At 40.1% G+C, this 16896-nt stretch overlaps 2 protein-coding genes across 2 annotated transcripts in view; one reads left to right on the top strand and one right to left on the bottom strand.

The window, feature by feature from the left end:
* The window catches only part of LOC124038417 (microcephalin-like), a 41710-nt gene that overhangs the window by 8804 nt on the left and 16010 nt on the right, over positions 1 to 16896 (top strand). The gene's annotated exons all lie outside the window — the stretch shown is intronic.
* Positions 765 to 13367, bottom strand: angpt2a (angiopoietin 2a). Its single transcript, XM_046354274.1, has 9 exons — positions 12862 to 13367; positions 9412 to 9567; positions 8148 to 8269; positions 7631 to 7869; positions 6043 to 6170; positions 5559 to 5660; positions 5227 to 5393; positions 2477 to 2607; positions 765 to 1717 (listed from the first exon to the last, which is right to left on the bottom strand). Exons 1-9 carry the CDS (start codon positions 13141 to 13143, stop codon positions 1557 to 1559), a joined length of 1488 nt encoding a protein of 495 aa, XP_046210230.1. The 5' UTR covers positions 13144 to 13367; the 3' UTR covers positions 765 to 1556.

Raw genomic sequence — 16896 nt, 5'->3', positions numbered from 1 at the left:
CTGCCGTTGACAAAGACATTATCCATACTCCACATAGAAAAAGTCCCAAATAGACTAATCTTACTCATACCACAAGTCACTTAGAAGAATTAAGTGAAAATTAACTTGTGGTCCCGAATGTTCACAAAACAATGGGTGAAGTATATTGAATAAGTTATGACCATAAATCACATTTCTACAATAAAACAATTAAATTAGATTGATAAATATAAGCAGATATGCTCCATAGTACTGGATAACCTGTACAGATTGGAGTATGTAGTCTAAGTCAGGCAAAAAAGGTGGAAGTCGAAGTAATCATGGAAAAAGTTGAACACACTTTAGGATTTGCAATTGATATTACGTTTGCTTGAATAATTAGGTTAATTGACATTGATGACATGTTTTTAGTAACATGCCGATCAAAGTTATCACATTGATTTTAATACATTTTGTGAACCATCTATACATTTGAATTAAATAATTTACAGTGCCATCAGAAAGTGTTCACACCCCTTGACTTTTTCCACATTTTGTTGTCTTAGTGCGAATTTAATATGGATTAAATTGAGTTTTTGTGTCACTGGCCAACACACAATACTTCATGTCAAAATGGAATGATGTTTTTACAAATGAATTAGAAATGAAAAGCTGAAATGTCTTGTCAATAAGTATTCAATCCCATTGTTATGGCAAGCCTAAATAAGTTCAGAAGTAATAATGTGCTTAACAAGTCACATAAGTTGCAATAATAGTGTTTTAACATGATTTTTTTAATGACTATCATCTCTGTACCCCATTCATACAATTATCTGTAAGGACACTCAGTTGAGCAGTGAATTTCAAACCCATTCAACCACAAAGACCAGGGAGGTATGAGTACTTTCTGAAGACACTGAGTATGTACAATTCCTGTAAGGAAGAAAAGCTGTAGATTCATTACAGATTTCCTTTTCGCATGATGTTCATATTTGATATGTATGAAGTATTGTGCTTTGTACCCTAGTTTTTTTTGCTTTTAAAATTAGGGCTATTGTTACATTTTTATTTTACATTATAAATGTAACTTATTTTCCAATTCATTGTATCAAATGTTAATGGGGTGAAATATCGTTATTACAAAATTAACTTTGTCAACCTTGCAATGTGTTACACACTAACATTTCCCCTAGTAATGCTTATTAATAGAAAACAATACTGTTATCTCTACCACAGTTCCAGTTTGCCATAAATACAAGATTTCCAACGCGTCATCTTTTGACTGCCTTGTCCTGGTTGGTTATGCAGTCCAAAGCCCATATATTTAGTATAGATAGTTCATAGACTTTTCTGCTAGTCTTCACCTGTCCATTTTGTACAAAAGTTTTACAAAATAAAATAAAAAGACTTGTTGGAGCAAAGCTAATTGTTCCTTCCCTTGTGGAATGTTCGGAAGTGATGAGGTTGCTGTTATGGAGCACTTCGGTATGTTTGGTCTTTTTGTTTGTCTGTCTTGTCTGTGTAGTTGTTTCCCAGAGTGACAGAGCTCTGCTCTCCATTCTATACATGTCTGTGAGAGGCATGTCTCTGTCACAGCCTCAGAAGTCTACTGGTCTGATCATCATTGTGGTGGACTTCAGTGAGTAGCCTGAGCCTTTCCAATAGTACCATTTGATTCCATTGAATCGATTTGAGTTCTGGCCCTGCTGGAAAAATATTCCGTTCAAGTTGGAGGGGCCGCAGGCGTCAAACCACCAGCCTAGGAAAGCAGAAAATGAGATTGTCAGTCTGAGGGTTTTCAGTATGTGCATTGGGTGCATTGTCTATAAGGCAACAAGCCCAATGAGTAACTGTGCTTCTCCGTCTAACATTGATGCTTTGAATTATCACATTACAACAAACTTGCACACTTTTGTACCTCTTTGTTGAGTTAAATGGGAAGGTCTGGATAGTTATCACATGGAGTGCAAGCTAGTCTAGGTCATTCCCCCCGAGTGTCTGTCATCTTAGTCCTATTTCGTTAATATGCAGCTGGTTATCCCAAACAATTCCCTGAGGTGGAGGGATTCCTCTGTGCAAGACCTCTGAGGGGACCCTCTCATTTGGAGGAGACCCTCTCATATGTCAAGTAAGCAGACACCGATACTGAAGGAGTCCAAGTCTGGCCCCAAAGCAGTCCAAATGTCAGTAGCATGGAGCAGGACCTCCTATTCTGAGCTCCAAGAGAGGGAGGGGAAAAAAATCCTCAGTTCCCAGACTATTAATGTCAGCAGTTGCAGGGGCAGAATTCCCAAATGAACTCATCAGTGATTAACTCTGAGCTAATTTTGCTCAAGAACCTTGACCCCACGACAGAAAGAAAAAGCAAGAGGTCTTTTAACTTTCTTGCAGATTTCTGGGAGAAGTACCCAAGCTTGTAGGGGGGTCAAGTGGTGGGAATAATGAAGGGAATAATTGATCTTCTTAATAAAGGCCAGTGAAAACTGTAAGGTGATTTGCAAATGAACCTGTTCCTTACCTCCTGTGGTCAGTTGTGAGCATTTGCAAACACATTTGTCGTTGTCTGCATCTTTTGTGCTGAAATCACTTCCTGGCTGACCAAGGCTACTAATTTTGCCTGCTGTGCCACTGTAGCCTTTAAGGTGTATTCTGTGAAATGAAAACGGAGAAATACACTGTGAGGAGGAAGTACGTGATTGCCATTCCTCAAAAGACCCAAGTTTAGGGAATGACTTGGTGAATGTTTTTTTCAGCAGTGGTGGCAATTATTTTGTTTGTTGGTTCTCAAAGATGATCTTATAAAAAATAATGGCTCCATTTATCTTAGCCTAGTGGTTAGAGCGTTGGACTAGTAACCGGAAGGTTGCAAGTTCAAACCCCCGAGCTGACAAGGTACAAATCTGTCGTTCTGCCCCTGAACAGGCAGTTAACCCACTGTTCCTAGGCCGTCATTGAAAATAAGAATTAGTTCTTAACTGACTTGCCTAGTTAAATAAAAGTAAAAAAAAATATATATATATATATATAGTTTTAGTCTAAGTTTACAATAAACATTTTACCATCCCGAAAATTAAATATTATACACAGTACCAGTCAAAAGTTTGGACACACCAACTCATTCAACGGTTTTTATTGACTATTTTCTACGTTGTCGAACAATAGTGAAGACCTCAAAACTATGAAATAACACATATGGAATCATGTATTTCCCACATATGCTGAGCACTTTTTGGTTGCTTTTCATTCACTCTGCGGTCCAACTCATCCCAAACCATCTCAATTGGGTTGAGGTCAGGTGATTTGTGGAGGCCAGGTCATCTGATGCATGACTCCATCACTCTCCTTGTTTAAATAGCCCTTACACAGCCTTGAGGTGTGTTGGGTCATTGTCCTGTTGAAAAAGAAATGATAGTCCCACTAAGCTCAAACCAGATGAGTTGGCATATCGCTGCAGAATGCTGTGGTGCCTTGAATTCGAATAAATTACAGTGTCACCAGCAAAGCACCGTCACACCACCTCCATGCTTCACCGTGGGATCCACACATCTGTTCACCTACTCTGCATCTCACAAAGACACAGCGGTTGAATCCAAAAATCTCAAATTTTGACTCATCAGACAAAGAACAAATGTCCATTGGTCTAATGTCCATTGCACTTGTTTCTTGGCCCAAGCAAGTCTCTTCTTGTTATTGGTGTCCTTTAGTAGTGGTTTCTTTGCAGCAATTCAAACATGGCCTGTTTCATGCGGTCTCCTCTGAACAGTTGGTGTTGATGTGTTTGTTACTTGAACTTTGAAGCATTTATTTGGGCTGCAATTTCTGAGGCTGGTAACTCTAATGAACTTATCCTCTGCAGCAGAGGTAACTCGGTCTTCCTTTCCTGTGGCGTTCCTCATGCGAGACAGTTTCATAGCGCTTTTTGCGACTGCACTTGAAGAAACTTTAAAAGTTCTTGAAACGTTCCATATTGACTTCAGGTTTTAAAGTCATGATGAACTGTCATTTCTCTTTGCTTATTTAAGCTGTTCTTGCCATAATATGGACTTGGTCTTTTACCAAATAGGGCTATCTTGTGTATACCACCCCTACCTTGTCACAACTGATTGGCTCAAGCGCATTAAGAAGGAAAGATATTCCACAAATGAACTTTTAACAAGGCACACCTGTTAGTTGAAATGCATTCCAGGTGACTACCTCATGAAGCTGGTTGAGAGAATGCCTAGATTGTGCAAAGCTGTCAAGGCAAAGGGTGGAGACTTTGGAGAATCTCAAATATATTTTGATTCCATGTGTGTTATTTCACAGTTGTGATGTCTTCACTATTATTCTACAATTTAGAACATAGTAAAAATGAAGAGTAGCTGTGTCAACTTTCACTGGTGCTGTTGATTTATTATGAATCTTTTTACAATATAAGGGAAATGCTGGAATTGAGTCCGCCATGTATTCCTTACTCTGCTAGCAGTAAACTATGTACAGGAGAGGTTGTATTTGTAGATGTGTTTTCCTTTTTAGTTATTTTTACTGACTTTTTAAACTTTCTTGTGCTCCATGATAACCTAATAGGCTATGTCTACACACTAGTCATTTGGATGTTAAGTGACTCATGAAAGTTGCAGCAGGGTTTTCTGAAAGAAGTGCCCTGTAATGGTTTGGTTGTCATTCATTCTGTACAAAATGAGATATTGATGTTAATGCTGACCTCCATTGTTTTGTGGCCTCTCAATTCCATTGGATATACTTTGAGACTAAAGGAATTAACAGGAGTGTGCTTGAGTTGAGGTCTGCTGCTCAAATAGAAAGGAAGTATCGGCTCTCTCCTTGAAATCAGCTTATGTTCTAGCAGGCGCTGGTGATGTCTAGGGGTACAGATTGAAGGTTTAGAAGACTGATTCATTTTAGCCTTCTGTGTCACAGATCCGAAACATATTCTAGATGGCAACACATTTGTTTTGGACTGGTGACCCTTCCACCCCATTTTGTATTTATGTATATTTTCAGGCAAGTTAAATGTTTTGTTTGTCATTTGTTGATTTTCAAGAACATGACTTGCACACCATTTCATTATAATACTTTACTCAACATGTTTTGATATAGTAATGTTAATGGACTCTTATGCAGCTATGATATATTTCAGTCCACATCACAAAGTAATAAAAACTATCACCTATATTCAATGGTCCTCCACACACAGACTCCCCTAACATTGTTTTTATATTACATATGTAGCCTATATTTAGACACCACACATAGGAAACCTAGGCCTACCTGTAGTTTTCTGCTTCACTGCCTAGAGAGAACTGGTCATATAGTGAGAATCCTGTGTTTTCCTCCCAATCCATCATAAGTATCCTCAAGACGTATGGGTGCTGACTGGTCAGTATCGAAACAAACTCATTTCCCAACCAGTATTCACCTGAAGGGTTTCCAAAGCCCTTTGAAGGAACATAAAACAATGATTCACCTTTAGCATAATCACAATCACAGTTGAGTTGCATTCTGAGATATTTTAACAAAACATTTTTCACTCTTTGTTGACACTTGGCAGTGTTATCTAAGCTTTGTGCTGTGGAACTTGGATAATTTCCTCTAGCTCTCACCATTTTGTACTCTTTCCACGTACGGTGAAAGTCAACACGGCCATCAAATCGTTTTTGTAGTACCGTCCATCCACCCCCCTCTGTCTCCATGTCACAGTAAGCCTTCAAACAAAAAACATAGATTACTCCAGCTATAATAAATTCAGATTTTTGACTACACTGAGGGACTTACGACTTCAGCAGCAAACTTGACAAAAGCAGTGCACTCTCAGTCTAGTTGAATGGAATGGGAGGTTTCTTAAAACAAGTGATGTGCCAGAGTCTAACTCTAACCACTGAAAAGTATCTAAGGAGATCCCTACTTGAGCTCGGGCATGCACAAAACAAACCAAAGGCTGAGAACATTTGAATTTACTCTGAATTAAAGGATTGGCTGAAAAATTTAACTTATTTCTTAACAAGTCTCCATGTGATTGTACTTCTGATTTAAGGTTGGGAGCTTATAGCTTGAATAGGACCAATATTAACATAAGTTTAATTCTACCTTAATCTCCTGTGTAGTGTTGGAAAGGGTCAGTGAGTAGACTCCACTGTCTGTGTTTCCTGACTTGTAGACAGCAGCACAGTCTGGGTATGTGGTTGGTGTGTCCTGCATCATGGTAGGCTTGTTCCCTGCAAAAAGTGGAGCGCTGATCAAATTGATAATACAGCAAATTTGTACATGTACTTTAACATACAGTGCCTTCGGAAAGTATTCAGACCCCTTGACTTTTTCCACATTTTGTTATATCCTTATTTTAAAATAGATTTAAAAAATAAATAATCCTCAGCAATCTAGACACAATACCCCATAACGACAAAGCAAAAAAAACACTTTTTAGAATTTTTTTCACATTTCTTACAAATAAAATACTGATATCTTATTTACATAACTATTCAGACCCTTTGCTATGCGACTCACAATCGAGCTCAGGTGCATCCTGTTTCCATTGATCATCCTTGAGATGTTTATACAACTTCATTGGAGTCCACCTGTGGTAAATTCAATTGATTTGGAAAGGCACACACCTGTCTATATAAGGTCCCACAGTTGGCAATGCATGTCAGAGCATAAACCAAGCCATGGGGTCGAAGGAATTGTCCGTAGAGCTCCGAGACAGGATTGTGTCATGGCAGAGATCTGGGGAAGGGTACCAAAAAATGTCTGCCACATTGAAAGTCCCCAAAAACACAGTGGCGTCCATAACTCTTAAATTAAAGAAGTTTCGAACCACCAAGACTCTCCCTAGAGCTGGCCGCCCGACCAAACTAAGCAATTGAGGAAGAAGGGTCTTCGTCAGGGAGGTGACCAAGAACCCGATGGTCACTCTGACAGAGCTATAGAATTCCTCAGTGGAGATGGGACAACCATCTATGCAGCACTCCACCAATCAGGCTTTTATGGTAAAGTGGCCAGACACTTTACTTCTTAGTAAAAGGTACATGACCGCCCGCTTGGAGTTTGCCAAAAGGCACCTAAAGACTCTGGGGCAAAGGTTCACCTTCCAACAGGACAACAACCCCAAGCACACAGCCAAGACCATGCAGGAGTGGCTTCGGGACAATTCTCAATGTCCTGGAGTGGCCCAGCCAGAGCCCAGACTTGAACACAATCGAACAACTCTGGAGAGACCTGACAGAGCTTGAGATGGTCCGCAGAGAAGAATGGGAGAAACTCTCCAAATACAGGTGTGCCAAGCTTGTAGCGTCATACCCAAGACGACTTGGTTGTAATCGCTGCCAAAGATGCTTCAACAAAGTACTGAGTAAATGGTCTGAATACTTATGTAAATGTGATATTTCTGTTTTTTATTTTTAATAATTGATGAGGGGATAAAAGCAGGCTGTAACCTAACAAAATGTGGAAAAGTCAAGGGGTCTGAATACTTTGCGAAGGCACTGTAAATACATACTGGTATACTGTGACTTTTCAAAGGTTGATTTGATCAACAGTTGACAATCTATATTTTACTAAACTGTGGCTTATTAGTTATGCTACACAAATTGAATTGCCCATAGCATTCTGGTCTTAATCAGTGATGCCAATGTAGCCCCCTCCTAAGTCTACCAGACGCTGTCATAGTGTCACCCACCTCCACCTGTGGGGATAGAGATTGTGTTGATGAGGTTGTTGACGGTCTCAAGCAGCTCCTGTTGCTGCCGCTGCAGGGCAGAGTTGTTGGTGGTGGCCCGCAACAGCTGTTGTTCCAGCTCCTCGATGACAGCCGTCTGTCTCAGTACCAGTGTAGAGAGCTGCTCCTTCTCCTCCTTCAGCGTCTTCAGCTCCACCTGCCTCTGCTCCTCCATCTCCCCCACCCTCTTCTCCAGGTAGCTGGGGAGGAACAAGGGCAAGGTACACACTCAGCAACTCGCAGCAGAGCTGGTTGGCATTACAGGTCTTGTAGTATTTCATATCAAGTATCAAATTGTTTTATGGAAACAGAAGCCTACAATTGGGCAAAAATGTGTTTAACAGAAAACACAGGAAATATTAGCCTAAATATTTAGGCTACTGTCTAGTGTTTGTAGCCTTGTTTTAGTTGAAGCATGATTTTGAGATGGGGCACCTGAATGAAAGTGAAGTTTGTTAATGCAAACAAATATCCTTACCTGTTTTTGTCATTCAGCTTGGTTATTTCATTTGTTTGGAAAATGAGCTGTTTTTCCAACTTACTCGTTGATAGAGAGTTCTCAAGAAGCTGACGTTCGAGCCGAGTTGTATGATTTATTACCTAAAGATTACATAGACAATTCCCACAATTATTATATTTTAGATTAGATGGAGCTAGTAATTGCTGCAACCCCTTTACAGATTAAATTAAGTAAACACCATTTTGATTTGTCATTATGTTGAATATTTGGCAAGAACCAAATTAACAAGTCATTTTACTTCTGTAATTTCACAACCTGTCCTTGAGGTACTCTCTCAATTAGGGATGTGGTATGATTAAATGAAAACTTGGTCTTTCCTGGTTAGAAAAAATGTCAAATTGGTAATGGATTCTGACATCTCCCTGTTTTTCTCTTGAGTAATTTGTTTCACAAACAATTCCACAGTTCACTTCAATACTTTTGGATCAGCTACAGTTAAAAATAAATTGTGCACAGCCTGCCATCAGTTTAGTTTTTTCCCTCTCACTGAAAACATTTACAGTACACTAAATATTAATACAGGGCCTCAGTACACTTATCTTGTAATAGTAGCGCTTAACTTGATTACAATTTAAGTCCAAACTCGATTTGTAACAGTTCTATCTCACTTCATGTGCAAACACAGTTTTGTGGTTCGCTTCACTTTCTAAAGCGCACAATGTGCATAGGCCTAGATGGTCGGAAAAATCTGTTTCGTAACAGGAAAAAACAGAACAATCAAATTCCAATAAAGGACAGATATGTTTGAAAGGGGTCAGGGGATGTAGGGTCTACTGTGAAAGTGGCTGTATAATGTAATGAAAGTCTCCTAAACAGACGTATTGAACTCCTGGTTCTAAAAAGCCCCCTCTTATTTTCCAGTTTGAGGAACTGAACTCAGCAAAATCCTGTGCCAATTTGTTGTTTACATGAATGTTGGGTATGTGTCGGGCTACTATTGGACCTGGTGTTGGTGGCTTTGAACAGACGGATGTCTGATTATGACAAATTGATAGGCCCTTTCTTGTGGGAATACAATGCCGTTAATAACAGGAAATGCTGTGTAGTTCGTTCACAAAAGGTCAATGACTTTCTACAGCAAATCCTGGCCCTGTTGGACAGCATTTTATTTTTTTCATATTTTTCACATTTTTATAACTTTTGTTTGGTGTAGGCTATTGGGTTTTGAATGTTTTATTAATTTAGCATATTTTCAAAACTATATTAAGTAAAAGGTCCTCACCTGCGCCTCTACGTTGGTCAGCTTCCGTGTTTGTTCAACAGTCTGACTCAGCAGGTTGGTTCCGAACTCTATCATGGCTGCCGTGTGGTTGTGCACTGCATTCTGCTGGATCTGGAACATCTCTTGTTTCATGTTTTCCTGTATGTAGTTCTCCAGCTGCAGTAAGGATGAAGAAAAGTTGAAGGCAGGTTAGTGAGATGGTTTAAGTGATATACCATGATATTGGGCCTTTCCATGTTTTCTCAGCAATGGTAGAGGAGCTGGAAAAGGAGTGGTTATATTTCATACAGGGCATAACGATTGGAGCTTACTGCCTTGTCCCCTGGCAGAGTTATTGGGTCATTGCGATGGGTTCAAATTAATTGCCGTTTACCATATGGATGTCACAGTGAAAGTATAGGCTGTTCTTCTTTAGAATTACTATTTTTAAGCACTACCGCCTTGTCATGGAGTTCATGGCTTCCCCCTTGTGTCTGACCTAGAAATCTCTTGAGCGGTACAAGTGGGCAGAATTATCTGGTGACAGGCCAGGCAATTTTGACAACTGTTTAGATTACATGATGTTGAAGCCTCTATAAATTGGGGCAGGAAGTTGATGTGCTTCTGTTTTTCAGAGGGGTCAAAAATGGAAGACTGAGAATATTTTCCCAGCATCCCTGCTGATTCATATTTGATCTACACAAGGGATTAATAGCTTCCCGAAAATTAAAACATTTTTAATATGGTCATTTTTGATCATATCAAATTGTATCACTGTCAATGGGGACTGCACTGGAATGCCCTTTCAATGCCCTTTGGTTTAGTCATCGTGAAGGCAAACTCATAATTGTAACATTCCTACCTGTAGAAAAGTTTGAAATAAGATTTTTTCTCAATTGTCTGTCCCACACTGTATAATTTTCTTTAGAGCAAATAAGAGCTTTAAATAGGAGTCTTGTCCCCCTATCCAGTAGCCACTTGTCAAAATGAAACTGCCAGATTTAAAACAAACCCAATCATAAAGCTCTTTCCTGCATTGAGTTCCTGAGTGGCAATCAGGCCTGAAATTCTTGTAAACAGGATGGAAATGATGAGTGACGAGTTGCATCCTCTACGACACTGCGTCTTATACTGCAAGAGGATATTAGTAGCGTTAGTAGGCCTAGTCGTTCTGATCTTTGTTTGCGTAAACAATTAGGCTGTATACCCATCTGCCAAAAAGGTAAACTATTGGGACAATTTTAAAACGGGAAGTATATTTTGCTTTTTGCCATGACAAGTGCTGCAATCATTGCTAATTTTGTTTGTCTTCCTTTCTCCACTTCCATCTTGTCTGTGTTCCTGGTCACAGGCACGTGGAGGCTGGAAGAGTGTGTCATCGGAACTGCGAGCGGGACATTCCATTAACTGCAAATGTTCTAATCAGTTGTTTACTCCACTCCTGCCTCTATGTATTCCACAAGGAATTCTTGTTTGTACACCCACATGAAAAGCGTGACGGCAAAATGACATTTTATTTTACCGGCACGACAGCAAAGTTCCTTATCCTGTCTTCCAATTTTGAGAGTGAGGCAGTGCAAGATTGAGGTATTACCTCGGCTCTCACAAATTGTCTTTTCGTCAGTTGATGTACAATGATTTCCTCTGTCTTCGACTCGGTCTTACATGGGGAAGTTCAAAGGAAGACCTTTTTCCTCTGTTATTACGTATAATGCTGATATACCGACAAGCTGTAGTGTATGAAATTGACACTTCAGGAAATATTTCCTGTTTAAAGGGTCATTTCAGGTGTTTGTTTATTAGCATCGTATTAGGAAAATGTATACTTATATTTTGGATAAGACTTATATTTTGGATAAGTTAATTGTTAGTAGTAGTGATGTGCATATTACATAGCTTACTTTTTCCTTTACAATACCTCCAGAATTCTGGATGCGTTGAAATCAACCTAAATTTTACCAGGAGAGTCTCTTAACCTTTGCAGAGCTCCTATAGATTAGTTACGCTCACTTAATGTTTGTTTTTACATCAATCAATTAAGTATTTCAATTCTTTCCTTGATGGATATTAATGACAAAGTTCTAATCCTTCCGGGGATCCTCCTTGGAGGATAAAAGCCTGTGAGGCAGTAAATGCTTAACGAACTGAATGAAGGATCATTATGGAGTCTAAAGACTAGAGGTTCACTATTTGAACCACTTCATTTCTAGGTATTTAAACTCTTCCGGTGTGATGACATCTTATTAAACAGTAGCCCAATCACTGTCCTTAGCTGAAAAGTCGCTGTCTTTACCTTTAAAAGCTAAATTATGTTCAGTGCCAAATTCAAAGCATCAAAGCCTACATTATTCTAAATAAAGTGTTCTTAAGCAGTGACTCTGCTCTAATAAAACGGCAATGACAAAAGGTCTAGGGACCCCAATGCTTAGTAGCAGCTGAGCTGGTGGAATGATTCAGGCCAGGGTCTGTTTCTTTTGGTTTTGAGCTGTGTGATCAGGCAATGAGTTGTGCTTGTCTTGTCAGAGCTCTATAGACTTCATCATTAATCAAACTCTCTAAAGAGTGGGAAAGAATGTAGGGAGCCTGAGCCCATTCCTTTCACACAAGTGATGGCTCAGTAGTGCTGAAAGGGATGTGCAGATCCTTCATCTGGGCACCTGTGTAGAGGCTTTGTCACTACTCGGCCCTTCTCACCCACTCAGAGCCACCACAGCCCTGCTTCTGTGACACAGGCTACTTTCTCCCTACCTCGTCTCACATTCGCTTTCTTATTGCTCAAGACTGAATCCATGTGAAGATGCCCCCTTCAAATAGTAGGACAATGTCACAATTCACTTGCCTGCTTCATCACAAGGAACATTTTAAAAATCTGAATTAGTCTTTCAAAGCCTTCTTTGCAGTAACAAAGGTGACTGGAGTATAACGCGTCTGCACATCACTGAAAAGTTGGTGTGTATACTCATCTTTTCTGACGGGGTGGGAAATGAGACATTCCTATAGAAAGCAACTTCTTAATAATATTGTGCAGAGTGGGAAATCATGACACTACATAACATCACCTCTGCACAGTAGGCTACATAATGAGGTCAGTTTGTCCCCCACCCCCTTCTAAATTATACCTCTATACCAAAGGCTGCAAAAACTTGCGGTCTCTTTATCTCAAATTGACGTAACATGATGGCAGAGCAGCAGAACCATTCATTTAATTTTTAATCTCTGAAAGGTTCACAGCACCCAACGGGTTATCCGGAACCAAGTTCCTTGTTACGTTTTAAATGCAGGCACTACACCAGAGTGCACCTGGACATGCAAGTAATACAACATACAAATTGGAGGGATGTAAAATATCATACAAGATAGAGGGACCCCAAAAAAGTATAATACTATGGGAATAGGTGTGAGACGGCATTGAACACAGACCTGTTCTCCTAGTAGAGAAGCTGCTGTGTGACGTCAAGCAGAAGACTTTACCTTGAGGAGCCACTGTGTGTTGTTCTCAATGATGTTCTCCAGCTGCTCTAGCCTTTGGACCGACTCATCATACTCTGCCGGATCGTCCTTCTGGACCAGGTTGGTGTAGGTGCTGCTTGGGGTCTTGCAGTTGTCCTGCTCAGGCAGCAGGAAGGTGTAGCTGCACGGGCCATTTTGGATCTGGTACTGTCTCTTAGCAGCTGTTGGGTCTGGAGTTTTCCTGTAGCCTGCCCCCAGGGCCAGGCAGCTACTCAAGACCACCAGTAAGCCAACATAAAACATTTATAAGAATTAAAACAAAAATGTTTTGTAAAAATGTTACCCAAGCTCTCCTTTTGGGTCACTGCCTTTTCAGTTGAATGTTTTTCGAGGTTAAATATAGTTGTATTGCTATCCTCTGGAATATCGAAGTGCATACAGTCCAATTCTGCAGGTTCTTTTATAGGCAGGAGGAGGGGATACAGTCAGTGGGTATGCCGTGTAGATGGTGTCATTCCTAGACTGCACGTTTCCCCCTTTTTCACTAAGCCTCCAGCCTCTTGATTTCAGCTGCAGTTGGCCCTCTGGTTACTAGCTATGGGAGTAATGGCAAGGCCCCTCCCACTATATCCCTGTAGCCAGTCACTGTGAAGAGCTGCTAGGCTGGAAGAAGCAATGTGTAGACTCCACTTGTTACACACACACACAGGAGCAGATGCACTAATTAAACACTTCCCACCATATCCTCATCTTTGCCTGGGATAGAGCTTCATCAACAGGTCAGGGAGAAGGGTAGAGAGGATAAAACAACAATACCCATATTTGTGTTTTCTCACAAGCCGATGGCCGAACATCTATTCAGGATGCAGCTTCCTTCAAGTAAAGTCTGGAATTGCAATGTCCATCCTCAACCATGGTAAATATTTTTTTCCCCACGACAAAGCACAGACATTTGTTTAAGTGAGAATGTTAAAGGAAGGAGAGCCTTTTCTCTGTCACATCCCATTCCGATCTCTTTGCTCAGTCATAAAAAAACATTAGCTCTTATTTCCTGTCATTCTCCAACTCTGGGTTGTATCTGGATCTTGTTACACATGTAGGGGTGAGATCCAGTATGTTTACAGAAGGAGACGAGTATCTGGCTGGGGTTCTGGGGACATTAATAAAGCTCATCCTTCCACTTCATGTCATCATGATAAGATGCTAAATCTCAATTTTAATGTGACTTAAAATAGACTTATCTTGGCTTCACAGAGCCCTGTTGTCCAGATTGCCTGCCCCCCCCCCCCCCCCCCTGTGGGAATGAAGTAAAGGTTCTTCATCTAGTCCTTTTCATAAAGTATATTTTCTTCCATCCTCTGATCCTGGCAACTGTAGACGGGCAGCTGGGGAACCATCAGAATCAAACTACACAGTAGCCATGTCTGAAGCTACGGTATTGTAGCCTGAATATTAGCTTATTGTGCTGTAGTTAACTTTTGATTACAATCTTCAGTGGTGCCTGGCTGTCGCCAGACCACGTTCCCCTCACGATTTTCCCACCTTTGATTTTAGAGGATGTTTCAGGTCAGGGCGGCTGTGTTCCCTGCATCCTGTCTCAATCCTTCTCAGACTATCATGGAGTAGCATGAGGAAAAAACGGCCCCAAATAGCCTAGTCATTTGAGCCCAGACCTAGGTTCAAATCATATTTAAAAACAAAAGTGGAGCCTTTTTGTCCATACTGATACAATATTGTGATTATTCAGGAGTTCAAGCATGGTTTGATAATTATTTATTCTTAGGGAGGGGGTATAGGCAATACATTTAGCTGGAAAACTGTCTTCCAAGGAGACTTGTGCCTCTTGAGGAAAGCAGACACTTAAATTTCATAAGTGCCAACAAAGCTCCGGAATGTTAATGGTTTGTCTGCTGTTCATCAAGATGTCCAACTGACACACTTGGCAAACATAACTAGTTTACATTAACCTTTGGCTTAAATGGATGAGAGGTCAAGTTGGGTCGGTGCAAGGTGAGGGTCACACATTAAAAGTCCAATGCAGCTGTTTTTATTTCAATATCTAATCATTTCAGAGTAACAATTAAGTACCTTACTGTGATGTTTTTGTTTTTGACTATTGTAATCGAAAACAAATAGCTTCTTAGCGAAGGGCAATTTAGCTAGGACTGTCTGGGAGTGGTCAGAGTTGGGAGGGGAAACTGAAAACTAGCTGTTATTAGCAGAGAGGTTTGGAACCAGGTAGGCCAAAACATCCCACCAAAACAGGTAGAAATTTCAAGTGGTCTTTTTCAAACCGCTCTCACAGTAAAAGGACATTATAATTTTCACGTTATTCCAAACTCGGTGTGGAATTGTATATAAAACACAAGAATATCACATTTTTGATATTCCTAGTTTATGGCTTTTTGTAAAAAACCAACATAAATAAGTTTAATGTCAAAACTACTAATAAGGCTGCTTATCGCTCAGTTTATACAATTTAACATCAAACATAAGATTTATGGAGAGTGTATTGCATTTATTATCTTCAAGATAATGAGCCAGCCTGTGATGTATAGTGAAGGTGTTTTTCAGTCATTGTCTATTCCAATGATGTGACCTATATCAAACAGCTGATATCACACACGGAGGTGGTCTGTACAGGAAGTGAGTCCGCTTGGAGGATGTTTAGTCTTAAACCCCAGGGATGTTTCTCAATCATGATCATCTTCCTATTGCTCCACTGGCTTCATTCTTAATTTCCTTTAACACTGAAGCTGAACATATTTCACCTCTGAGTGAAACTGCTTGAGTCTCTCTTAGGTGTCCGCATGCATTCCATCTGAAACAGTACGGAACAGTTTGCATATATTACGCCAACGTTTTAGCCTTCATTCAGCAAGGTTTTTTTTTCAGATTTGTATTTTTTTGTAAAGTGTTAGTCTTATTTTTAGTAAGTTGAAATAAAGGTATCCCAGAAATGTTCCAAACGCACTAAAAGGTTATGTCTCCAATTGTGTGCGTAAATTTGGTTACATCCCTGTTCGTGAATAATCCATCCACCGGACATGTTGCATATAAGGAAGCTGATTAAATGGGATGATCATTACACAGGTGCACCTTGTGCTGGGGACAATAAAAGGCCAATCTAAAATGTGCAGTTTTGTCACAACTTGACATCTGTGGCATTATGTTTTCAGGGAGCCTGCAATTAGTATGCTGACTGCAGGAATGTCCACCAGAGCTGTTGCCAGATAATTTAATGTTAATTTCTCTACCATAAGCCTCCTCCAACATCGTTTTAGAGAATTTGGCTGTATGTCCAACCGGGAAAAAAAACATTCTGATTGGCTGGGCCTGGCTCCCCAGTGGGTGGGCCTTTCCCTCCTAGGGCCCACCCATGGCTGCGCCCCTGCCCAGTTATTTGAAATCCATAGATTAGGGCCTAATGAATTTATTTAAATTGACTGATTTTCCTTTTATGAATTGAAAAATTGTTGCATTTATATATTTGTTTAGTATAGATGTAAAATTGCGCAACCTAAGCGCTCCTCTACAAAAAAAATCAGAATTAATGACCGTTATCTTGAGTTATCTATTAATTCAGACTTTTTAGGTAGTGTATACTGGCTATGGCATCTCAAAATTGACAAGCGGTACTATTGACACTTTTTTTTCTTTTTCTTTCAAGTGAAGGTCAAAGGAATGCGGGCACACTTTCACCTAGCCAAACCGAAGAATGTGGAAGCCTTTTGAGTGACAGTTTTGTGATCAAAATTATCAACATAGCCAAAGGTCTTACATTATTCCAAAGGTTCTTTAGTCTTGTCTCCTTTTAGGTATATTCTGTCTATTTCTAAGCATCAGTTCCTATTACAATGCATTGACCATCATCATATAGGCCTACATACTAACCAACATACTCCGTTATTGATGCGATCCATGAATGCATTGCATTTGCCTTCTACTCACACTCTCTCTTTAGTCCCAGCACACACAAGAAGCTGAACTACAGGAAGTGAAGTAATGTAATAGAATGTGAAGGAAATGCGGCAAGTTTTAGTCAGATGACCACAG

This window comes from Oncorhynchus gorbuscha, linkage group LG06 (genome assembly GCF_021184085.1).
Source record: "Oncorhynchus gorbuscha isolate QuinsamMale2020 ecotype Even-year linkage group LG06, OgorEven_v1.0, whole genome shotgun sequence".
NCBI classification, from domain to species: domain Eukaryota; kingdom Metazoa; phylum Chordata; class Actinopteri; order Salmoniformes; family Salmonidae; genus Oncorhynchus; species Oncorhynchus gorbuscha.
The sequence above is the reverse complement of the archived record's forward strand: the minus strand, read 5'-3'. Positions and strand labels throughout refer to the sequence as shown.